The sequence below is a fragment of the Salarias fasciatus genome, chromosome 13 (genome assembly GCF_902148845.1).
Source record: "Salarias fasciatus chromosome 13, fSalaFa1.1, whole genome shotgun sequence".
In the NCBI taxonomy this organism is placed as follows: domain Eukaryota; kingdom Metazoa; phylum Chordata; class Actinopteri; order Blenniiformes; family Blenniidae; genus Salarias; species Salarias fasciatus.
In genome coordinates this window covers 20,617,960-20,643,190 of record NC_043757.1, presented here as the reverse complement: position 1 = coordinate 20,643,190, position 25,231 = coordinate 20,617,960, and the positions used below count along the sequence as shown (strand labels likewise).

At 42.5% G+C, this 25,231-nt stretch overlaps 1 protein-coding gene across 1 annotated transcript; it reads right to left on the bottom strand.

The window, feature by feature from the left end:
• Positions 1 to 2,240: 2,240 nt before the first annotated feature.
• On the bottom strand, positions 2,241 to 23,991 carry insyn2ab (inhibitory synaptic factor 2Ab). Its single transcript, XM_030106529.1, has 5 exons — positions 23,854 to 23,991; positions 23,475 to 23,637; positions 14,510 to 15,668; positions 10,739 to 10,810; positions 2,241 to 2,562 (listed from the first exon to the last, which is right to left on the bottom strand). Exons 3-5 carry the CDS (start codon positions 15,661 to 15,663, stop codon positions 2,379 to 2,381), a joined length of 1,410 nt encoding a protein of 469 aa, XP_029962389.1. The 5' UTR covers positions 15,664 to 15,668; positions 23,475 to 23,637; positions 23,854 to 23,991; the 3' UTR covers positions 2,241 to 2,378.
• Between the last annotated feature and the right edge of the window lie 1,240 nt (positions 23,992 to 25,231).

The window sequence follows — 25,231 nt, the reverse complement described above, 5'->3', positions numbered from 1 at the left end:
ATTTTTTTGTGCGTGTGTTTTTGAAATAAACATGGTATCTTTCAGCTGTTTTATCAAGGTGGATTTATCAGAGAAAGAGGCTGCAACATAAAGGTACAGCTTCAGCATTCATTTGAAGCTCCGTCACCCACAAGTTAGTTTTTACTGTTAAATTTGAGAGGCTTCGCTTTCACTTTTTGTTTCAGGATGACCCACTGCCACAACAGCTGGGAGGAAAGGTCAATGTTAAGTGAATTTTAGGCCTCATTTTCTGCGCCTGCTGATTTTGGAACCGCTATAATTTGGCTGGTGGTAAATGACACTCTGAAGGAATTATCGCTGCTTTACATAGACCTTAAAACAATACAAGACCCTGCAATTCCCACAAGCCCCAGCCTGAATTTCCTCCCGCTAATGAAGTTGTGAGTCTTTCTTCTCATGCATCTCATGAATGCCAACTGGAGCCCATGCCATGCTGCAGGCTACACGGTCCACGAGGAAGACTGAGCGGGATTTTTTTCATTCCAGGGAATTCCACCGAGCTCCCAAGAAAAGCTGCGTCTATTCTAAACTCTTCTAAACTCCATTAGCAGACATAGGAGCACACCAGATCACCTTCAATTGAAAATGTTTTAATTGCAATGTAGAAACAGTATAAAAATGCATAATATTGCACATAATCACTAAATTGCACTTTCTCAAGGTACATATCTTTGCATGGAAATCGGCGACCTGAATAATGAAGCCTAGGGTGTTTTAACAATGGAGAGGCCGGTGTGTGTCTTCCTGACATTTCTTGTACATTTTTAACAGTACCATATTCTACATGAAAGCTGTTGTCGTACAAAATTACTTTTGATAATTCAGTAAATACCTGCTTTGTAAGAGCGTGCAACTTCAGCATGTGGGCTACATTATCAGTGTGTCTTGTTTGTTTTTCGTTCTTGTTCTCGACCAGAGCTGGTGGCTACAAGTCCTACCCAGTGAAACACTGCTGCCATACTCCTTCAGCACTGTAAATAGCCCTTCTGTTCGTGCTGCAAGTTCAGTGCACAGATGTACGTGTGAGTCGGTAGGCAAGCATTTTTGTGTTCTGTAGATTGCTCTCCGGCAAGATGGATCAATATTACAAACCAAAACTTTCAATATCGGCTAGCTGGACATGATACTCGTGATCAAAAATATAGATTCACTATGAGAGTTTGATACGTTGAGTGACAGAGAGGCAAGGCAAACTCTTTACTGGACTCACAGAGAAATGTCAAAATAGCCTTTACTTTTTCTCAGAAAGTCATAAGCAAATGAATTAATAAAACCAAACACTCTTTTCAGTAATCATAGAAAATACTCTCCCATAGAAGTTGTCAAAAGATTATATAGATATATATATATATTCTTGAAAAATCTGACCTAACCCATAATACTGGTTCTCTTTTTATTTTCTAAACAATTGTTAACAACTGCTTCAAGAGGAGGAGCCCAAACACATCCGTTGTAAAATGTCATTTCACAGTACTTTGCAGGTATTTTAAAATATATTCTGAACATTAAGTTTTAATCTAAGAAAAGTGAATGACAGGATGACTGAGGCAGACGTGGCTGGCGAGTCAGCCAAGCTAAATAGTGAGTTTGAAAGAGAGAGAGAGGGATAGATAAAGGGATAGAGTTACAAAGAGAGAGAGAGAGAGAAGAGGGGTTATGAGCAACAGCAGGCAGTAAGACAAACCGAGCATGATGGGAACAGATGAGGAGGGGGAGGAGAGGACAGTACGAGGCCGTGAGGACAGCGCTGACACGCCGTCATGTACAGTACTGCGGTTCAGTCTTTTCACGCGTGTTCCTCTCAACAGTCAAGTGTTTGTGCTTTGCTGGAGGTGGGGCTGATGTCCGATCAAAGTTTATAGCTTCGCTCAAAAAAGACCCTCCGCACGGCGCCTCCTCTTGTTGCCAAGCAATATGCTCTGAGGGGGGGAAAAGACCAAGAAGTGCATTGCATTTACTGAATGACGGAATGAAAGGATTTTCGGTATAAAGTGAGTGGCGGCGCTTCCACCCAAAACATAAACAATGCCCGTCTTTCAACATTTTGAAAAATATACATGTACAAAAATGAATGTCAAAGCTCACCTACTTTTTTGCAGATGTGTGTCGTCCTCGCTGGCAAACATGCCAGAAAAAGGTTGGAATTCAAAATGTTTTGTTTGTTTTTGTCTGTTTTTGTTTGTCTCTGCCGTCCTCGAGCCGGTCTCAACGCCACCGCCTAAATCGCCCAGTTTTCCGTTATCGTCCGTCCTCCCGGGTTGATTGCCCCATCCGAATATTCCTCCAACCACTTTGAGAATAACACAGGTACTGATGCGCCCAATAAAACAGCCGTTTCCAGAGCCCTCATGTTTTATTCAGAGGAACCAGAGTTTCCAGCGAGCATGCTTTTTGGATTCAGTCTTGGACTTGCGTTTCGGGGTGGATGTGAACACTTCATTGGAGTAAGGCAGAGCAGGGCATTGCTGGCTGTCCAGGGGACAAAGTCTCTTCATCAGTGGCTGTAATTTATCCTCCTGTAGCTTAAAGTCCAGCTCGACACTGCAACACAAGCAAAACAACAAACAAATAAGTTTACCACATGAAGAAACTTCACTTTATTGTTGACAGTAAAATCAGAAACAGTAATGTGGAAGTTTGGCAGGGTTTATCATTTATGATTCAGTTTTTGACTGTTTTTTTAATATGTTGCATTCTCCTGATGTCCAGATGGATGCTGGGAGGGAAGCAAACGGTTCAAATGCACTGACAGACACCCTGGCAGCACATTGGAGTAGAGGCACATATCCATATTTTGGAGACTCCTCCAAGGAATAGAGTCTCTTTGCATCATCTCGGTATTTTTTATGCATGCAGTCAAAGGGCTTTCCCTACATAGATTATATTTGAATCAGAAATGAGCCAGAATGTGGGATGCTCCCGACATCAGACTTGCACATCCGTGAGTGTAATCCCATGCTGGTCATCGTCTGATTCCGTTCCGGCACCACAGTTGAACTCGCTGTCTGATTAAATCTCACGGGCCGGACAGAATCGTGGGGCTTAATCCCATCCAAATGAAACCATTCAGAGGCCAAGCAGACCCTGATTAACTGCCTGTATTCAAGCAAGGGGATAAATGCACTATTATGCAGCATCTCCTTTCACTTTATTACTATTGATTGGTGCTGTGTTAATGTATTTATTCGTAGAGTATGCAATAAATTTTGAAACCATCATAGTGGGGATGAAGGAGGAGGATAAATCACCTGCTGTGTGCTGCCAAACTGACACACTTGAACAAGCCTCACCTGATAATCAAATCTTCCGTCAGTGCTCAGATTAGAGTGTTCTTGATTCTCTTTTATCACATTACCGAACACTTTATATTTAAAAAACAAGTGAGTGGAGACCGGGGCCGGCTGAGCTCACGGCTGCCGTTTCAAAGTAAAGAGTATTAAAGGCAGAGGGGAGAACTGAAGCTGCCAGGAGACACGACATCTGACAAGTCAAGGTCAAGCATGTAGGCCTCTCTTCATCTGCAGGCAGACAAACGGACACGGAGGTACAAAGCTCGACCTGATGGGGCGCCCGCTTTGATGGGCAGCGTAATTAGTTCACTAACGGATATGCCCGACTCAAAGTGACATAATGAATCCTGGGAACTGTCCTCACCCCGAAGATAAGTGTCAGTTAAGAACGGAGAGCTATTAAAGCCTTCGGGGGAGAAACGGTGGGCAGGGCCAGATAGCGGTTTGGCAGGCGGGGATCTCCGATGAATCAATATTTTGGATTAAATGAAAAAAAAAAAAAAAAAAAAAGCGGCTCAAAGACATGCAGGTGACCGGGTTTAAAATCAGCATAATCAGATTCATATAAAAGTTTTTGTTATGTCACAACAGAACCTCCCCGTCCTCCGTGCTTTCTTTATTCTCCGGTGAGCATTTTTCCTCCGCTTTCATTTGAAGTGGAAATAACGTGCAGATCTTCTGCATGCTGAACCTCCGACAATGAGAAACTCCATTTTTAAAATAGACTTGAAGTCTTTATCTTGGCAGACTTGCTGCTTCTAGCAGTATTGCAAAGCCCATATCTTATTTATATTACCCATTGTTTCATTTCCATCCGCTTTTGTATCTGTTTGTATCTTATGTGAAAAAACTTTGGTCCTTTTTTTTTGTTTGTTTTTTTACGAGTGCCGTTTAAATAACGTTGACTTGACAGAAAGCAGAGCAGAGCCGAGTCGCAGCACCGCGGCGCAACGCAGAATAGCCTCAGCAATTATTAAGCAATTAATCACTTGGCAGATCACTGCAATTACTGTACGCTGTGGACAAATGCCTCGGTGGGAAGCCGGAGGCAGCGCTGCACGGTGCGGGTGGCACTGGGGAGCAGGTGCTTCAGCAAACAAAGGCCCTATATCTAAGATCATCTGTGTACACAAACAGATTGAAGCGGCTGGAGACGGGGAAGCTTTTCTGGGGCATTCGGAAAAGCAGATTAATCATCTCTTTAGCTATGCAGCGTGAGTAGCGGTTGCTGTGATCAGCGGCGAGCCGTTTGTTTGTCTGTGGTCGTGCTGTGCTGAGCACCATTCAATGATTGTTGCTCCTGGGAGGGATATTGCCGCCGCGAGGAGTCTTTTTAGCGCGGCGCTTCCTGTTCATTCTGGATGGTATACCTGCGCGCTTCTTCGCCATTCTCTTGCACCTTTGGGCGCAAAGTCATCGACGCTCTCACGATTCCCCTTTCATCGGAACGACACTGAGCAGAATTAGATTTTAAATCAGCAGAGGATGACAGTCATTTCCTCCGCTGACAGGCAACAGCTGAAGCGGAGACTTCCCACAGGTTATGTAAATGACACGCGGAAATTCGTCCCCTGTCATGTATATCCTGTAAAAGCCACCGCTATTGTCTCCTGCACTGTCTTTTGCCTCACAGATGCAGAAAAAAAACCCCCCAATCTCATTAATGAGAACAGAATAGAAAAGGCAATCTTGACAATTGTTCAACAAAACAACCACAGCACTGCCATCTCAGCATGGGACACAAGTGCTAATTAGCTCTCATCATATCGAACCGCCGTCGTCTCTTCCTGAACCTAACTGTTTTTCAAAGTCATTGTTATTTCTAAATTGGTAACACCGCGTCGTATACTTTGAATCAAACGCTGGATTTTAGTCAACACAGCACGGCAGAAACAGAGGACGTTAACGCTGTGATCCGAGGATGATTTTTTTTAATAGCGGCTTCCTGATGGAGTCCAGGTTGTCTCAGCAGCAGACCTCGTGTAGTGTGCAACTGACGCTCTAGTAAATCATGCTTGAACAACAAATATGGAGAAATACAGCAGGAAAAACATCGAAAGCACTCGTAGCTTTCTGACAACCCTGTAAGAGAATAAATTCTTCCCTCGACGTCACTTCTTGTAACTTCTTGTCTTTTGCTATTCCTTTCATACCTGCTGTGTGTGTGACGTATGAAACGCTGCTGAGAGTGGATGGAGATTAGCAAATTCATCAGACTCTTAAGATACGCCGGAATGCTTTGAAATGAAGAGCTGTACATGTGGTCCTGAAGATCCCTGCTGCAGTTGCAGAGGCCCGTTGCTGTCTGACTTTAAGGGCTAATTGGGCCCAACTTTCTGTTCTGCAGAGGTTTTAATTGCTTCATGATGCTCATTCCTCCGTATGAAGCTGTCATGGAGTCATTCATCAAGTCTCCCTGCTGTGATACGCCCAAGACGGTACAGAATAAGCTGTTACTACTTGTTACAGGATATAATCTATAACCTTTTAGTGCATTCTCACCTCTCAAGACTAAACCCATTACAATGTGTTCATTAAAAATATTTGGAAACTTCAGTCAATTACAAGACAGACAAGACTAATTAAGTTGTGTGACGTAACCATGCAAAACAGGTGCATCTTTGACTTTGGTGTTTTTGGGTTGAGCTGTATTTAATCCGTCTAAACACGCTTCTCTTTTTTCACCAAATGTGTATCTTCCCACTTTTTTTACTTCTACATACATAACTGCTTCAAATTGTTTGATAAAAAGAGGCAAATATCTGCTATTTTCCATTAGAATCGTACAATTTTGTGCAGCTGATATTCCTGAAGAACACAAAAAGAGCACGATGTGCAGAATTTAAGATATTCAGGAGTCGATTGCTTTGGGAGAGACAAATACAATTACCATAGATTATTACCCTGTTTGGAGAACACAGCTCTACTCTTCACCGACTGCTAAAGTTTTTAAACTTTTTAATGATCCTGAGCCCAGATGAAGTGATAATCTTTTTCTTTATTAGCACTCTCCAGATTGCATCTATATTGTGGTTTTATTACCACATGTTTTTTTTAAGCAACCCAAGGCTGATCGGACGTCTTCTTGAGACTATGAATTGTTCAATGTTTAAAACTAAGCAGCTTCAGTGAAGTACAAAAGTGGCACACTTTGACTTATCAATATATGTCCAGCAAAAGTGATAATTTACTTACTTAATTAATCTGCAACATAACAAAGTTAACAGCAGGTTTAGTTCAAATCCCAAGACACAGATTATCTCACACAGTCTAAGTCTCCTGAAATTCCAATAAAAAGAGACAAATTTCACTTACATCAAAGGCTGATTAATGAAAAAATGCTCAAAGTTTCTGAGAAGAATGAACATAGAGGGGACTTCGTAAAAACTGCTACATTGTCAGAGTTTATATTCACATAATTTCTGACTATTGTTTAGCAAACAGAACTTACTGTAGGAGCTTTTATGTTCCCGAAGGCTTTAATCATCTAACTACTAAAAGTGATTATTTTGCAGCATTCTGAGTAATGTTATGTGTCTTGAAGCTCGACAGTGAGGAATTGTTTACTATTAATTGTTGCCTCAGCACACTGCTGTAGTTTCCAGGTTGGATTAAAATGCAAATTGAAAATACTTTGATTTCTATGGATCATAACAGGAAGAAAAATAGGCCATTTCTCTTATGAGCTAATACGGTATTTATGGCTCGACATGATCTCTAAAAAGATTTTTAAAGTAATTGCATCATGATTCCCATAAAACAAATAACTGGCAAGTGTAAATAATTGTTAATTTTGTATTTCACGGTTGTGCCAGAGGTGAAATTACCGTGGGATCGTCATTCTTTGAGTGATAAAAATGTCCTTTAATGGTATTTATAGACGAAAACCTAAATCACTATCAAACATCACCCCTAGACTCTGAGCTACGGATGTAAAACTGATTTAATGGGAAGCGAAACTGAAATGAGGTCTTTCCTGACCGGGAGCGGCTGTAGGTTTTGTTTGTGGTTAGCCAATGATACTTTCAGTGAGTGTTGGAAATTTTGGAAACATTTGCAGAAAGTCTTCCGCTGGCCCAACGAGTTCACAAATATAAAACGCCAAACCGATTTATAGAGCGCATTTTACTGCTTGAGCGCTTTCAATACGCCTTTCACAATCCGCCGCACTCACACACTCGAGCCAGTGGTGACAGCCGTCATGTAAAGCGCCTTGCCCGAGGACACTATCGCACATGGACAGGGCAAAATAAGGAATCGAACTGGCAACCTTGGAACAGGAAGATGGCCCACTCCACCAAATGACCTCCAGTTTACCACAGAAAACTGGACCAAAAGGAAAAAAACAATGACAATGAGTACTATGAATGTTTCTTTTTCTGGTTTCCACATCACTTCTGATGCTGTTTACTTCTTTGAGATTGCCGTCTTTGAGGAAATCTGTCTCCGTTCTGTCCTCCTTGCACATTTTCTAGCTCAGTGAAGTGCTCGAGATGCCGAGGGGGGGATGGGGGGGAAGGAGGGGTGGGGGGGCGCTGCTGCGTTTCAGCTGAAAAACCAAGACGGGAGAACACAGCCATTCATTTCTTAGCATCCCCACTGGCCTTGTTTACTTGTTTAGAGGTAGAATGAACAGCTGGATGTGAGCGTCTCGTATGCTAAAGGTGAACAGCTTTGTCCCGGATTTATTTAGAAGAAGCCCATCTGTTTGAAACCATGGCGTTCCACTTGCACATATGGGTAGTTAAGATCAGAAAGGCCTGCTCAGGTCAGACGCCAGGCCAGCAGTAAACCGTCGAACTGTGGTCACGTTCCACAGAAAGCTGAGTCTGTTAACTTTGCATTGCTGTCGGTTCACTTGGTTTTACTCTCAGCGATGATTCGCAGTGACTTGGCTCACTCTGAATCCGGTTCCCAGATTTTTCATCCAGTTGCTTTGGTCAATAGATTTGACTTAAATTGCACTTTTTCCCACTGCTTTAACAGCCCCAAAGGCACTTCACATTGTTAGTCACATCCACACACACTGATAACAATGACTCACACACAAGGCAGCCAACTTGCTGCTCAGTGCCTTGCTCAAGGACACTTGCAGATATGGACGGGAAGATCAAGGATCGAACCTGCAACCAGACCCAGTCTAGCAGTCACGGTGTTTTGCACCGGTGCGAAGGAGTGCGAATCGCTGTCGCTCTGCAGAATCCTGTCTTCACTACCCCGTTGTGTTTTTTGAGAAGTATTAATAGAGGGAAGCATTTCAGTTCTATTTTTGCTGCCACCTACGATCCCATTGTGCAGCACAGGAGCCCAACATAAAATTGTGTTTAGTCTCGCTCTGTTGGAAAGCCGGCAGCTCTATTCTGGGGTCTGCACAAGTCTGCTAAGTCTTGATTAGTCTGCAGCCAAGATCAGGGAAGTCCAGTGGAAAGTGCAATCACTGGGCCATTTCCCTTCGTTTAATAAAACTCTTTTGCACTTTACTTTTTGGATCCAAGTCTTACAAGTTCCCGTCTAGGAGCACGTCCACTGTCGTCACTGAATATTTGCATAATTGCTTATTATTTAATACACTTTGGCAGAGTATGGGAAGACTTAAAAACGCTGTGTCATTTGAGAAGAGTTCACAGATATGAAGAATAGTTCGACATGAAACTCAATGGCAAAGAAAATCTCAGGTCTGAACAAAGAGGCTAATGTAGGAGATGTGACAGTCAGAGATGGAAGAAGGAATTTATTGGAAACATTATACTCTGGATCCTGAAGTGTGTGGATTTTTCTTCTCATACAAAGCTGTATCTTTAGTTTTGTGGTTTGTGAAAAATATTTAAGATACAACTTGCTGCTGACGTTGGCGTGAAGTTTTTTTTCCCCTCCCTGTGGAGATGGGCCGACTGTCACCGCATGAGCTTTTCCTGAAAGGCTTTCACCACATGGGAGTTCTGTTTGTATCAGATTTTAAATGTGCGGGAATGCAGTGCGGCTCCCGCTTTCGAGTCACACTGTGACCTTTCACAACCGTCTAAGGCGGCTTGAGACAATGGGCTCATCAAGGGAAAGCTTCAGAGAGAAACGTTACCAAAAGCAAAACTCCTCTCGTTAGTTTTCCTTAGATTTATTGCAGTGATGCCAAACAGAAGGCCTGCGAGACAAAACAAAGCCAGCATCGGGTCCAGTCACGCCTCCGAGCTGACATTGCTCAGTGTGAAAATGTGGAAGATGACATTGACTGGAATTTATTCATAAAAGAAACAGCTGTTCCTAAATTATTTACAGGGGGTTGCGGTGGCTTATTATGAGCAGAGAACATAAGACGACACCAGAACTGAGAGATCAGTGAATACTATCAAAACATCTTACTGAACAGAGAGCATGAAAACACAGAATGTGAGGGTGAAACTGTTGAATTTGAACCCTACGTGACCTCTGGACTGTAATGAGTTTGACACCTCTGATCAAGAGTGACAACGTTATGCCTAGGGGGAAAACAAACCTGTGTAGCTGAGGTTTTAGCTTCTCATCAGATTGGGTCTATTGTCTGAATGGGAGAGTCCGAAATGGAAGTTGGAAACAACTTCCCTCTACCACAACAAACTTTAATATTTAAAAGGACTCTGAGGTTAAAGCGGTGTGTTTTCAGGCTGTCATTGTTCATTTCCATCTGAAATCAACTGAGAGGCCCCACTACATGAAATGTATTTTCATGGTTTGTCAGTATTTTCCAAACAGTTTAATGTTTCTTGTATTACAGAACAAGGTAACAACAGAGGGCTTTAGCAGCACAGGCTTTTAGGTAAAAGCCACAAATGACACAAGGTTACAGCTTGAGTGGATTTCCCACTGGCTTTTGAGACCTTTTTTTTTTTTTTTTTTTGCACCACATAACATTTCAGAACGCTTACACCATAAATAAACCATCACTGCTTTGACGAAAACACAAAGCCTTTTAAAAGTGACACAAATCAGAGGAACACTTTAAAAAAAATATATGACAAACATACTCATACAGTGTGATAAATTTACCTACAGTCATGGGGTCACAGTGTTTCCTCTTTCTAACTCACTTCCTACTTCAGGCGTACTTCAGCACTGCAGCTAAATAGGACACATTTTTATTTCATTGCTGTAAAACCTTTTTTCAGACACTTGAAGGGAGGCAGTCCCAGCAGTTTCTTTTTATAATGTTCTATTTTCAATACCTGATTTTAGACTACAAAGATTTCATTAGACTTACATTAATCATCTTTACGATCTTCAGTTTCATTTTTTTTTTTTTTTTTTCACTCCAGACCACTGTAGATGCACTGCGTCTCTTTACAGAGCTGAAATATATCTGCATGCCAGATGACTCCTATTTACACCGGAACAATCCATCATCCGCAAAACAGCATTTAATGCAGCGCTAATGTCTGGCGGCGCAGACGACCCACCTGTAAATGATGCAGGCGCTGTTTCGACAAGTGTCACAGTTCGCTGTGTCTTGTCCCGTTCGGTAGGAGAGCCTGTGGAGAGAGAGATGGGAGGACAAATGTGATCTCCAGCGACAGACTCCAGCCTCATATTTCCTAGCACCTGTGGGTGATCAGCTTATCACACAGATTTGTGCGGTTTTGTTTTCACCCGGCGTTGTGTGTTGCTAACAGTTGAGAGTGCAGCAGGGGTTCTGATCCCGCAGTTCCCCCCAGATCAGGTTAATCAAGTGTGCAGACTTACTGATTTTACATAATAGGATTACCTTGCTTTAGCTGTGGCCTAGTTGGAAGCGTCTATTGTGCCTCCGTTCTATAGGAAATAGGAAATAAGTGGAAGCTAAATGCTGCATTGCTCCCCTGATGAAAAATCTATATGTTTGCATTCTGCTCTGCACAGTACATCATTTTTATTTCCCATCCAGCTCAGTTTGATACAGAAAGATTTTTCACCAACACTGTATCTGCTCTTTAATGGGTAAAGTACATGACCCTGAGGGCGTGCTGCCTGCATGGGGGCACTAACTTCAAGTCAGATGGCAGATTCAGGGGATACGTGCACGAGTTCAAGAGGACGCACTCAAGAAGCAGTGATTTTCCTTGGTTTAATAATCTCCGTTTTTCATACTGTCATCAATCCCATTTCTCTCTGTGCGCTCACATGAACATGCAGGTGTGCATATTGTTATTTATGCCGTGTCACTGTGTGTAATAGCACGCCGCGCTGCCACGGGGACGCTGGGAGGGGCTGCGTTCGAGCCGCACATGTAATTGCCTGCTGTCTGGGAAGCCTCTCGGCCTGATGGATGACATGTGGAGGGGCCGGACCTCGACTGTTCGCTGTGACATGAGAGGTGACCTCATTGGAGGAGACAGTACAGCCTCGCTGGGGATCGAAAATGCTGATGGGAGCTCAAGGTCAACAAGTTCATCCATCCTGTTCTGTTTCCAAACACAGTCTCTTTGAACAGCTGTGAGCAAGGGCAGTTATTCACTGCACAAACAAGGGTGCACTCCGGCCGCCGCGCTGCCGCTGCTGCTGCTGCTGCCTGGCTTTTCACGTACATCCTTGTAATTTAAAGAGCTCCGCTCTAATAATCAAAGCGTATTAACCTAAATTCATAATCACTGTGTGCACTCAACACAACACGTGATTTTTATTTTCGGGGTAAAGCGCTCATGACCCATTACAGACAATGGATGGTGGTGCAGAATTTCACAAATAATTATTTCACTGATGTGTTTTTTTTTTTGTTTTTTTTTTTTTGAAATTGCCCCTCTGAAAGTCATCCTATAATCTGACTGCTGGCGCAGATTCACCGCTGTGTTGTTTGCCCACGTCAGCTGTCCTGGGATATGTCCTGCCCTCATATTTACAGTTTCACCGTCCACATCCCCGGACTACGTGCCTGCTGCTCAGCCCGACCGGCGCGCTACAAAGCGTGTTCATGAACGCTACACGGAGGTCAGGCCACACAGGCGCGCGGGGCATGCTATGTTTTATGTATGTTGCAATGGATCCAATGTTTCACACATGTCCAATATGCAGGGCCAACACCAGTGAAATACAAGCATGTGAGGAATAACAATGCAGGAGTTAGTGAGCGTGAAAAGAGATATTTATATTCATTATGAACACAGACACACAAAGAAACTGGACTGAGCTAATATGTGGTGATGCATCAAGCAAAATATTTAATGTGCAGCCACTTTTAAATTAAAAAATTCAGCATTTAATTATTAAAAATAACCCAAGCAAACTGTAATGGAGTAAAACTTTATTTAATTTGCTTTATTTTGCTCTGCACACTGTTAGATTAAACTTTATCTGAAACCTCAACAAAAGAGAAACACATATTGTATTTCCTTTTTACTTGTAATGAGAGGGACTTCTTCAAATTTCAGATGTGAAATGACTGAAAAACATGTACAAATATCTTTTGGACACGAGGGACTGAAAGTCAAATCCCATTAGAATAATTTTGTACTGTTATTTCAAATACAAACCTTAAATTACTGGATAAAATGTCTCCGTATATCGTGACGTCTTCACCTGAACTCGAACAGCACTTCTCAACTTTCTGCATGATAAAAGCTCAAATGGTTTAAAAATAAGTGGACACCATTGTCGAAAATAAAGCGGTGCTGAAAATTGCTTTGTGGTTTAACTCAAAGTTTAGCTTTGAAAAGCCCATTTGACTGTCCAACCATGCAGATAAAAAAGGGGAAGTGTGTTTGGGATGTTTCCCATGGAAGGCGGGCTTTGTGTCATCTAAGTGTACCTCTCTGATAACGCGGCAACACAATGCAGACGCACGAGACAGTGAAGGCGCTACAGCAGGCACAGTTCTGTGCAGATGAAAGGCAAAGTGTTATGAGGCTGCACTAATTGGGCCTTTAAAAGGAAGTTCCACTGAGCCACACTAGGGTGCCTTGTTCTCTCCTGGATGTGGATCAGACTTAACTACAGCGTGCTTTGTTTTGTTATGGGTTTGAAAGATGAAGAACAGCGACGCTTACCATCAGGCCATTGTAAACGCTTAACTGTGAGCATGGGTTGAGGACTTTTTGAAGCTTGCTGTTATGTTCTTGTGAAACTGATAATCATAAAAGAGCGGTGGAGGCATTTCTATTTTCATTAAAGTTAAAAAGCAGAAATGAGCAATGCAATGCAGGGTCCCATGTAAAGTATCGGAAGCATCCTATTTGACCTTTCTAGCTGGGTTTAACATCCTGTGAAACACAAGAAAGGACTCAAAGCTAGATTTTCCTAAACTTACATAGCCTGTGTCATAATAATGATCAATCTGTTGTTATAAACACAACTTTCAAATTTCCACATTCACCTAAATACTCACATTGACATGACCCTAATTTTTGGAAAACAGTAGCATGCCAACATGTGGAATTCATGTGGTGAACATGGTAAACTTGTAAGTATGTCACCATGTTGGTGTGAGCTAAAAAACCCTGCGGTGTCTAAGTACAGCCTCACTCATGGATATCCTGGGTAAAGGTTCTCAGTTCTCACCACGGTCTCTTTAAAAGAGGATCACAATCGCCAACACACTATTTTTGTTATTTAGGCCAGTTGCAGTTGTTCACAATCATAATAATAATGCAGTTATCTCAAGTTAATTGGTGGAATCTGGGTCACAGTAAGAACGTGACTTAACGAAGCCGACGATTTCACAGCAGGATGTGGCGACTTGCTGGTTTTTGAAGGTTTCTAATAAAACAACGTTTTTTCAGCTCGATAGTTTCTCGACATCCCCTCTTTCAAACAGGTTTTTTTTCATTTATCAACCTCCTCTAGTAGTTTTATTCAAAGATTGTAGGGAAAATTTACTTTTTTAGTTAAATTCAAGGTAAACTGCAGGGCCTGTCTTGTTCCTCATTGCAAATTAACTTCTTTGTGAGTTCTAGGATTCCCCTGCGATGACAGTCTGTCCTCAACTTGTCTGGACTCTCTTTAGGATTGCTCCTCATATGAAATTGTTATTTTTATTTGTGTACTTTCTACAAACAGCCATGTCTTTGAGCCTTTTTATCCTCACTCCACTGTCCTGATATTGCCGTGTTTGTGGGAGTTAGCGATGACTTTGGGGAGCACAGTATTCTTAATCCTTTAATAGTGATGGACAAAGCTGTGGGAATATTGGAAAATACACAAACACAAAAGGAATACAGTCAATGTTTGCGTGTGTGCATCGTAAATCATGCTTTACTCACCCTTCTCTCTGAGCCTCGCCCTTCTCCAGCTCCTGGATCACTCCCAGAAGGACCTTGATGGTCTCCTGGCTGGAGTTGATGAGAGTCTCCATGGCCTGCAGCTGTTCTTTGATATCCTTGTCTCCAGATAAGGACATTATCTGCTGACTGCTCCCCATGCCCGAGGCTCCCGCCCCTCCTGAAGGAAAGCCCTCGTCCCCCCCGACCGTCCGCTGGAGTTTGGAGGAGGCTGAGGCGTGCCGTGTCCGACATTGCCCTTGTGACTGCACAGAACATTTGGCACTATGGGGAAGTGTCTGCGACTGCTGTTCGTTCAGCTGTATGCCCTTTTTCCGTTTACAGCTCGCCGACGGGCTTCCTAAAGACTCCACCTGCGTCAAAGAGTTCCACGCCACGGGGCCCGTGCCCTTTGGCTTGTCCTGTGTAAACTCAGAGTCAGCCAGCTGGCGCTTTGAGGAAGTGCCAGCTTCCATGTCTTCTTTGGGTAATCCTTTGTGTTTGGTCCTCGTCCCACAAACCTGGTATTCCGTTTCGCCTTTGGAAGGAGGGCTGCTCGGATGGCCCTCCTCCGAGAACTGCGAGGAGTCTGGATATGAGGGTCCGTCCAAACAGTTGGCACTGGAGAGCAAATCCTCCGTATCACTGCTGTCGTCGGTGTGGTGGAGCAGAGCTTTTGTTTGCCCCACGATCTTCCCCTTGTACTTGGAGGAGTCGGCGATAGGCTGTCCGTCCTCTCCTCCGGGCTTCATATCGCTCAGAAACCCATTGTTTTGTCCTTTATAATCTTCCACCAAAGCTGTATGTTTAAACGTGTGTCCTTTTTTCCTCTCAAAAGGGAAGGTCTTGTATCGCTTGGTGAGATCCGGCGAGGTCTGGACACCGGTACTCTTGGTCACGTTCGGAATCGAGCGCCGGGCAGGCATGGTCATGTACTTTCTGTGTGTTACTTTGCAAGAAATGGACCTGGAGTGTCTTCCCCGATGCTCATTCTGGGCTTCGCAGATATCCTTAAAACGCACTTGTAAGGCCTTGTTTCTCTTCTTCACCTGCTGCTTGCCGGATTCCGGTGCTTCAAAGCTGGGAGATGGGCCCGCCTCTGAGTCTGATTCATCTGAATTTGAGAGAACACATTTGGTGTCCTCTTTGCTCACCATATTTTCTGAAAAAGGTAAGACAGGAGAAAAGGAGACTTTTGTGTCACGCTGTTAACGAGAGGAACAAAAACACCAGCAAAGTTGTTACAGATGGTTCAATTCTTGTCTCTTGCAGGGATAACAACGTTGCATTATGACATTCACGGCCTCTAATAAAATTATTCAAAAGTTTGAAAGAGTGATTCAGAAATGAGAGTACAATATTTTTTTGAGTGCACATGATGAAATATCCCATAATAAAAGCATTAGAAACAAATACACATAAAGAAAGTCCTAATTTAAGTACAACAAATATTTGAGTAAATAAACTGCAAAGAATAAAGTCAATAACGTAAATGTTGGGATGATGTTGCACGATCATAGATCAGACCAATAAGTCTTTCTTTGTTTGTAAATCCATCATACTTTTTCAAACTTTATGTTGACTTTTTTTTTTCATAATATTGGACTTTAATACTGTCCAGAGGATTTTATCTGTGTAGGATTTGCATACCGGCCATGAAATATTAATTTGTGAAACTTAATTTGGTGAAATATTCCACTCATAGTTACATTTTATTATCGTCCTTCATGAATTGGCAACTTTAATCAAAGGGAAGGCCAAATAAATTTCAACAAGTTATAATACATCCACTCCCAGGATTTATGAGAATTATGACAAGTAATTTAAAGAAGGACAAATGATTTATCCTTGGGATCAATGAACATGCTTGAGTTTACTCAGTGATACTGTAATTTAAACAAATTCATTTGATACTTGTTTCAAATGTGCTTGAATTCAACATCAACCTCCCATTATATATGAAATCAGTGATTTCATCGTTTTTGGAAATTGACTCGTCGCTTGCAGGGTAAAAAGTCAGTTACTGTGTGTGGTCCATGCGGTCTGCTTGAATTTTCCTCTGGAACAGTTGAGGATTCTCTTGTTTCTTAACAATAATGATGAGAAGAAGCTGAGAGGAATCTGAACTTCAGGCACGTACAGAGAAAACATGCAAACTGATAACAGAAACTTGAATATAATAACTTAGCTTATTATTATTTGGTGCAAAACTTTGCACCATAACACTACACCTTCCCATCAAGTTTGATAAGATTTGAACCATAATTTGCCCTGAACTTGCACGTGCAAATGGGGCATAAGCTAATTGACAAAAATGGCATCAATTACGTGACGGTATTCAATGCTCATGAAATCAGATCATCCTGTTGTATGTGTGTCAGAAATCCAGAACTGAGTTATGGCAGAGCATAAAATGAATAATTTCTTCTTAAGATGCTTACAGCTTCGAAATGTGCAAGTTTCAAGCTTCTGTAGCAAATTAAGCAAATTATTTGAACGTTCGCATATCAATATTCATTTTACAAATAACAGGCTTAATCTCGGGAGGTGACATAATTTAAACATTCCACTCAACTGTAGCTGTGTTTGATAAGGGGAAATCTTTTATTTCACAGATATTAAAAAATCTTGTCTGTTAGTTTGAAGCTTTTCATTTCTCCAATACCCCAAAGCTTCCCAATGCACATATCAGGAGAATCTCTTTTATAACAGGCAAATAGTCCAAAATGGAATAAAATTACAATGAATAAAAGTGAAAACCGAATAAATTTACAATGCAAAATAATCTTTAGCTTTGAGATGCCATTAGTTTTTACTTGGAGCTGTGAGGGGATTTTTGTTCTTCACATTTCTCCATGTTTCCTTGTTTTGCATGTACGTCTCACACACTCGGCAAATATTAGCAGCCACTATGATGTACAGTAAGCAAGCTCCCTTTTGCCAACAGTTTGAGGATTTGCTTCAGGAGACCTTTTTGGAATAACAATCGTGTTTGCACAGCTCTCCTTGCTGCTGCCGCCATCACTCACAGACAGTTTATTGACTCTTCCTCATATCAATTGTCAGCTTGAAATGCAAACGTCAAACCGGGAGCACGGGGGTGTCATTACTGCCGAGATGCCCAAACACTGTTTTACCTCATCCAGGTAAGAATTTGGTAGTCAGACTATTACGAGTACAAAGGGAATAAGTATCATTGGCGCGCTGAGATGTTGGATTATTTGACAATATAATTAACCAATAACGTAGCGAAGGCTGCCGCCTGTTATTGCCTCCCAACAGAGGTGCGAGTGAATGATAACTCCGTATTGATGATCTTATTTTTCTTTTGGCTTTTCCATTACAAATGCATCATGACACATTTATGTTCCTGATTTATGTAGTGGTTACAAAGCAATACCCGCGTTTCAGTGTTATGGGTGTTTTGAGCACAGTTGGCTTTGGAGCTTATCCCCCCCTTGGCCGATGTAATTTTTCAGGTTTCCTATTACAGCCCTGCAAACTTCGGCCACACGCAATGATCATGTGCAATTATCTTTAGCGATTTTTAAACGTGGCATTCTTTTGATAATGTCAATTTGTCGCGCATAAAATTTACATTGTGTCGACACAGATCACATTCAAACACACATTGGGGAAACATTGCAATTCAAACTGATGGGGCTTTGGAGGCTGCTCACTTCACTGTTGTTCATATCATGATCTGAAACCATTTCGCTCTGCTTCGCCCCGATACACTCAGTTGTGCTCATCCTGTGCTCACTGTTTAACGTTCAGTCATAACATTATGACAACAGGCCTATATACTGTAGGTTTTTGCTATTGCTCTCTGTAAACAACAATCTGTGCTGCAATGCCTGATCTGGCCCCTCACCATCTCACCAGACTTCCTGCAGCAGTGTGAGCTGCAGTATCTTATCTGTTGGAGCAACTGTAGCCCCCGCCCCACCGTGTGTCATTGACCCCGTGACCCCGTCACCTTCTTACTGCATTTTTTTCTCCCTTGGGCCACGTCTGAAGGATACTGCCCACTTAAGAAATATCCCACAAGAGATGGAGTGATGTGAATGGTTTCGAATAAAACTTGGCAAATCCTTATATTACACAACAATCTGTGCAACAAGAAATAAAAAAATATAATTGACATATATATGTATATATATATATATATATATAAGGCAGCTGTGGCTCAAAACTACCGCAATACCTAATCGCTGCAGATGAGCTTCTCCACCTGTAGGCTCTCAGTCTAAACTCCCAAGGGGGATATTTATTATCCCCACCCCTCGATCTCTGCTTTGCTGAGTGCAGTGACGAGGTCAGAGCCCAAAACACCAAATATAAACTGCACACGCTTTGCCATCACACCATAAATCTGTTCCACTTTTTACAGATTACTGTTTGCGAACACTTTCAGCAGCACATGCTTGGGGCCAGATTTGCAATGGGTCTGCCGTCACTTGAGCAATTTTAAATAAGAGGAACAATTCAGAGCGGCAGTCTTCAAAAAAAAAGTGATACTGTATCCATTTCTAAAGCAACTTTAATCATATTGTTTACAATGATTGAACCTTCACAGTTTTAATGATGGAAGAAGAAATCATTCCACTGAAGCATTCAAACTGCACTTCTTATTACAGGATCATGTACAAGTTTTCAATTAGATTAGAACATTAAATAAATCTACTCTCATGTAAAGGGTGAACTAACTATCGGCATAAATCTGCCTCGTACTCAGTCATAATTTTCAGATATCATTTACATGAAGCATTTCAATCCTTAATAGATTATTCCGGTGGCGTAGCTTGATTTGCAATGATTCTGTAATAAATCCCAAACTGCTTTGATGACACAAAGGAGCTAAATATGACTCTTGAGTTACGATAATAACTGCCGCTTGTTTACCCTCACTCCCCATGTAGATTTTTAAATTAACATCCATGAGATGAAATGAGAAAAAAATTACATTTTCTGTCTCATCTGCGATGAAACACATTTCATAGCCCGGGCATGAAATATATCAAGCAGCACAAGGAAATGAAATGATGTCTGATATGGTTGAGAGGAAACATCAGAAAGAGTTGGTTAATCATTTTCATATGACATGACACTACACAATAAATAAACTTCAATGGATCATTTATTACCACACAAAAGCAAGCTATTCATAGTGTTGGAGCCCCTCTGAAAGTAATCATGTTTTATCATTCTGAGACATTGTAAATCCATCAATGTGATTGCTCTGGTGGGGAAATTTATTCTGCCGAGACATTTCCTTACTGTCAGTTTTGCTATCCCGATGAAATTTGTTAAAAGGGAAAAGCATCGGCAGATTACATTAATGTGATTTCTTATTTGAAGTTGATAAACACGGAGGATGCATGTCGAAATCCACTGCGATTAAAAGCTAAATATGTGGAAAACATGTTCTGGAAAGTATCAGACAAGTCATCTGAAGCGAAATCTCTTTAAAATAATGTCCAGGCTGTTTTCAATGTGTAAGAAGATGTGTGTATGTACACACACTGTACGCTCACTTGATGCCTGCAAGTGCATCTGTGCTCTCCCTCTGGTGCAGTTAGTCTGAGTATGGGAGCGAAAGAAAGACTGACAGAAAGTATGGGAGTATTAGTCAGTGAAGGCTTTCTTGTCACTTCTTCAAAGCGAGGCCTCTGCCAGAATATTAAGGAGCAAACACACACACACACACACACACGCATACACACACACGCTGATGATAAAAGCACAAGGCTGTATTTCCTGGGACTCCTTCCACATATTTCACTTTGCACAATGTCCACTGTAACTTAACCCTCAGCTGGAAACGTTGATAAAACGGGTTATAGTCGGGGGGAAAACTATGCCTCATTCAGTTTCCTGTCAATTTTGGAAAACAATGAATGCTTAACTGTTCCTCGTGTCACTCCGGCCGTCGCAACACTTCCGGTGGAAGACGAGGAAAACCAAACAAGAGCTGGATCTGATCACACACCAACAGTATGGATGCTGCGTCATGAATTTGCACACATTTGTTTTGGAATATTAGTGGGATGGATTTCACTTGGGGGTGGTATTTGTTCTGAAACATAGCTTAGTATGCACTTTGATTTTAGTGCAAGTTGTTTGTCAGAGGCAGTTCCACGGATAAAAAAGAATTTGTTCAAGGCTGATTCACATGGGATCATACTACTACACACTCCGAAATACCAATCTCGTTCCACTGAAAAGGTAATCACATCTGCAGGAAGTCTCTGCTAAGCGTATACAATTTCGTATGCAGTCACGCAAGGCATGTAAAGCAGCTAAACGGTAATTCACACAAAAGGGAATCAAGAGGAGCTTTTCAATGATTTATTATTGTTGAAAGTCAGATACTGGGAGAGAGTGAGAGCGAGACGAACGGCCGACTGAGAGGGAGACTGTTGTGACACATGGATAGATTCAGATAGTTGAAAGAGAATCTCCTCCTCGTCTTCTCTTTCCTCCTCTATCTTCATGCCCTCCTCCTCAAAGCAAGCTATCTCTGCTAATGACCTGAGGTCCTTCCCTGATTTGGCCTCAGCTATCCAAAGGATTATGAATAATGCATTGACTCTAAAATTGCAAAAGTAATCCTCTGAAATCTCCTTATGTACTCGGGCAGACCACGTTGTCTGTTCCAATTGCCCTTCAGTTCTTCACACTAAAATGCTGCATGTATGAAGCGGAAAAAGAAAAAAAAAAAGCACCTTCAGCTACAGTATAATGATTGATTATTGTGACTACAGCGCTGAGGAAATGTGGCAGTTTATAAAGGACGTTAATGGGGGTTCGGATCCATTTTCCATGCAATCTCAGGTCTGCAACACTGCTGACTCATGATTTATGCCCCTTCGCAGAGCAGAGGAAAAGAGACGGCTCTGCTAGCTCGCCTTACATCTTGTCAGTCCGCATCAACGCAATAATTACTGGAGTGCATCTGCTGGATATTTACATATAACAACTCCGTCTAGCCGCTCTCATTAATGCTTAAGTAACTATCGTGGCCCTCCCGCCATTCAAGCGCCAGCGCATGCCGAATGCATCATCGACGTGAGATGCTCTCCGCCGCTGCAGCTCATCACTTTAGCAATAGTGCACAGCAAGGTAAATGCAGCTTTTTCATTGGAACACAGGTTGACACTGTGCTCCGTGTCCTCTTTACATTCTACGGACGGCAACGGCGCAATGTTTCCAATTTGCATTGGGAATTTTACTCACTATTAGCATAAATTACTGAGCTTGACATTGCACCAACTGTGCTTTCACAAGCATAATGTAAAGGACAAGATCGCTCTGCTCGGTGTATGCCTCTGTCCGGCGGGTCTCTGTGCTCCTGTGACTCGCTACATCACCGGGCAAACGTGAAATGCACATTTTGCCCTTACATGCTGCATCTTGCAGCATTTTTTTTTTCTTCTCTCTCTTCCTCTCTTCATCCCCAATGTCAGCCACTTTGTCCCATGATTTTTCTCGCGTGGAGGTTTTTTTGAAAGCAGGTGCCAGTTAGTTTTGAGAGTCATGGAAAGACACATATGCAAAGGATCATATTCCAGCCTTCATCCAGAGCTCTCTGTATGCATGCCAAGCTGCAGGCTACACCTGCGAAAGTTCACTTTATGACTTTATTGGCTTCAAACATTTATCACTGAGCAGCACTTTCTGTTATAGCGGAGTAGCGGGAGGTTTTAAAAAGCTCCAATCTCCGTATCACATGGATGAGAGCACTGGCTGTGAAATGGATCCTTGGGAAGTGTAAGTTTGAAGAGGATGATATGAAAAAAATATATTCTTAAGGTTTTATTCTTTCGTGATCACATACCCTGCTGCCTGTGTAAGCTTATTTTTTAAAGAGAATAAAGGATAAGACAATTGCTGCATTTAGTCCTCTCGGCATTACATGAACTGTCCATCACTTTGATCGGTTCATCAATTGATCAGGAGGTCGGGCAAGAGGCACACATGAGTGTTTGTTTTGAGGCGATGATTAACTCAGGTGTCATTTATGAGACAGTTTTACAACTGCAAATTATGCTCACATGGAGCTGCTGCAGCCGTGTGCCACCTTCACACTGTACGCTGGGCTTCCTGTAAATTTAGGTAGTCAAGGCATGACGTGTAGGAACTGAAGGGACAAGGTGATGGGGGGGCGAGAGAGCGAGAGAGAGACAGAGAGAGACAGAGAGAGAGAGAGAGAGAGAGAAAGAGAGAGAGAGAGAGAGAGAGACCAAAACGAAGTGCAGCTCTGTATGTGATGCAGTGCCCTCAGAGTCATGCACATCACACATGTCATCAGTCATGATAAGTATGAATCCACATCTCCTCTGTTTCGGTCTTAATGGACACTTCACATGTTGCATTTTAATTTATTCTGCACTTCATGGCACCTAATGCAAAAGGTATTTTGTCATAAATAACCGTCACCCTGACAGTCCAAGACACTACATTATACAATAGTCTATAAGTGAGTGCTCATTAGTATTCCTCACTATCGAGCTCAGACAATTCACAAGTACAGCGATCTCGATAATCAGCCTCTGCTCCCCTGGATAAATACTGCATGTCTGTCACAGGGTGCAAAGACACACGTCGTGATGAGTGTATTAATCAAAGTCAAGTTACATCCTTATTAATCTTGATTTTTTTTTAATTGTGAGGGAAAGCCTTTGGTCTGTTCTCCTTATTAATCATTAAATCCTCCACTGCTTGGGTGCAGTGATGCCCCCTCCCTAATTTATCCAAGTCCGATGTATGCAAGGGATCATGGACATGACTTTAACGGCATTTTATTACAATTTAGATATTCCTTGGATGTCCAAGTTAAGATTTTCAATGGGAAACCAAATGACACCCCCTCAGCCCCCCCCCCCCCCCCCCCCCCCCCCCCCCCCCCAATTTGCAATACCTGTGAATATGTGTGCAACTCCAGCAATAGAGAAGTAACTCTTACCTTGAGAAACTGATCAGAGGTGCAAAGGACAAGAAAGCACAGATCCCTGGTAGATCCAGCATCCATCCATGTATTCAGCGGGCGCCAGGGTGCCGTCCAGCCACTGGAGCAGCTCTCACAGGCTGCAGGAGTGCTGAGAGAGAGGCAGCCGGCGCAGTGACTGCTGGAGGAGTTGTGGCACATCCGGAAAAAAGATTCAGGTTATCAGGATGGAAGAAGGGAAAAAGCAGACAGACATTGCCTCAAAAACCTCATTGGGTCCACACTGACGTTCCCCCCCCCCGCGTCTGCCTTTTTAATCCGATCTCTCCCCCTCTTCTCCCTCACACACCTCATTCAAGCATCACTGACACTCATTCGCTCTTGTCCCTGCACTCACCGGGAACAGGCACTCACACACGCAGTGGAGATCTCCATCTCGCGGTGCTGCTGCTGCTGCTGCAATCCCTGTGCATTCGTGATTGAGTGTATGTGTGTATGTGTGTGTAAAGGAAGGCAGGGAGAGGGTGGGCTGGTGGGTGGATGGGTGGGTGGATATGGCAAAGGGAAGGAGGAGGAGGAGGGGGAGGAGGGAGAGGAGAAGGAGGAGGAGTGAGGGGTAGTACGCAAGCTGCTGGGGAAAGTCCAGAGTTGGTGAGCTGCATCATCGGCGAAGACCCCCTCAACTTGTCCTCCACGGGCTGGCTCCCCTGACACCGAGCTGTTATATAATCTGAAGGGTTTTTAGGAGACGGAAGCAAAGGGGGAGGGGGCTGTGAAATAATAATGCATTGTGCTTTTAATTGGATGTCTCCTGCCCCCCGCCTTACTTTCATACATCTGACACATTGTTTATGAGCAGTGATGAAAGCGGATGGATCCAGCGAAGGAAAAAAAAAAAATAAAAAGAGAGAGAGAGAGAGAGAGAAGTGGCTCCAAAACGAGGAGGGGGGGCGGAGGAGGCAAAAAGCCAGCAGAGCAACCGTGTTAATGAGAATCTGAGACAGCAGAGAAAATGAAATGACGAGAGGGAGCAATAGAGACCGTCAAACTGTGAGAGAGAGAGAAGGAGAGAGAGAGAGAGAGAGAGAGAGAGAGAGAGAGGGGGGGGGGCAGAGTGAGGAATGTATTGCACCGGATAAACTGAAATATTGATTTTGCTGTGGTTCTTTACATATGTAAGTAGGTCACAGGTTAAAAGGAATGGTCAGACTAATGCAAACACTGGCTCATTTATTAAACAGCTTACTCCTCACGTGAAAATGTGATGAAATATTAGATCAGGGCTGCATCAAATAATCAAAGTGACGACATCAGGAGGAATAAATGATACAAACAAGCAGCGTTATTAAGTTTTATGCTTTCACTTACTTTTTTTAAATGCTTGCTTACTCACTGTAATTTTAGCTTTACATTCTATAATATAACTTCCAGCATCATGTGATAATGTCCTGTGATTCACAATAGAATATATCAGTAGTATTTGAGACTCAAGGAAGTTTTATGACCTATTGATGGTCATATTGTTTCCCTGGGTAGATTTCTTTCTTGTGTTTTGGACAGTCTGCTGTTGAAGCAGTATTAACTGCTATAAGGGGGAAATTAATTTAAACTCCCTTCCAAAAAAAGTTAATTAAATAAAAAACAAACTATTCAGGAGCCAATTTAAGACGGTTCTTTACCAGCAATACATAAGGAAACAGGCATTAGGGGCTTGAATGCCACCTGATAACTGACATGAGACAAGCTGCCATCAGAGAAGTTTTCCTTTGAAAAAC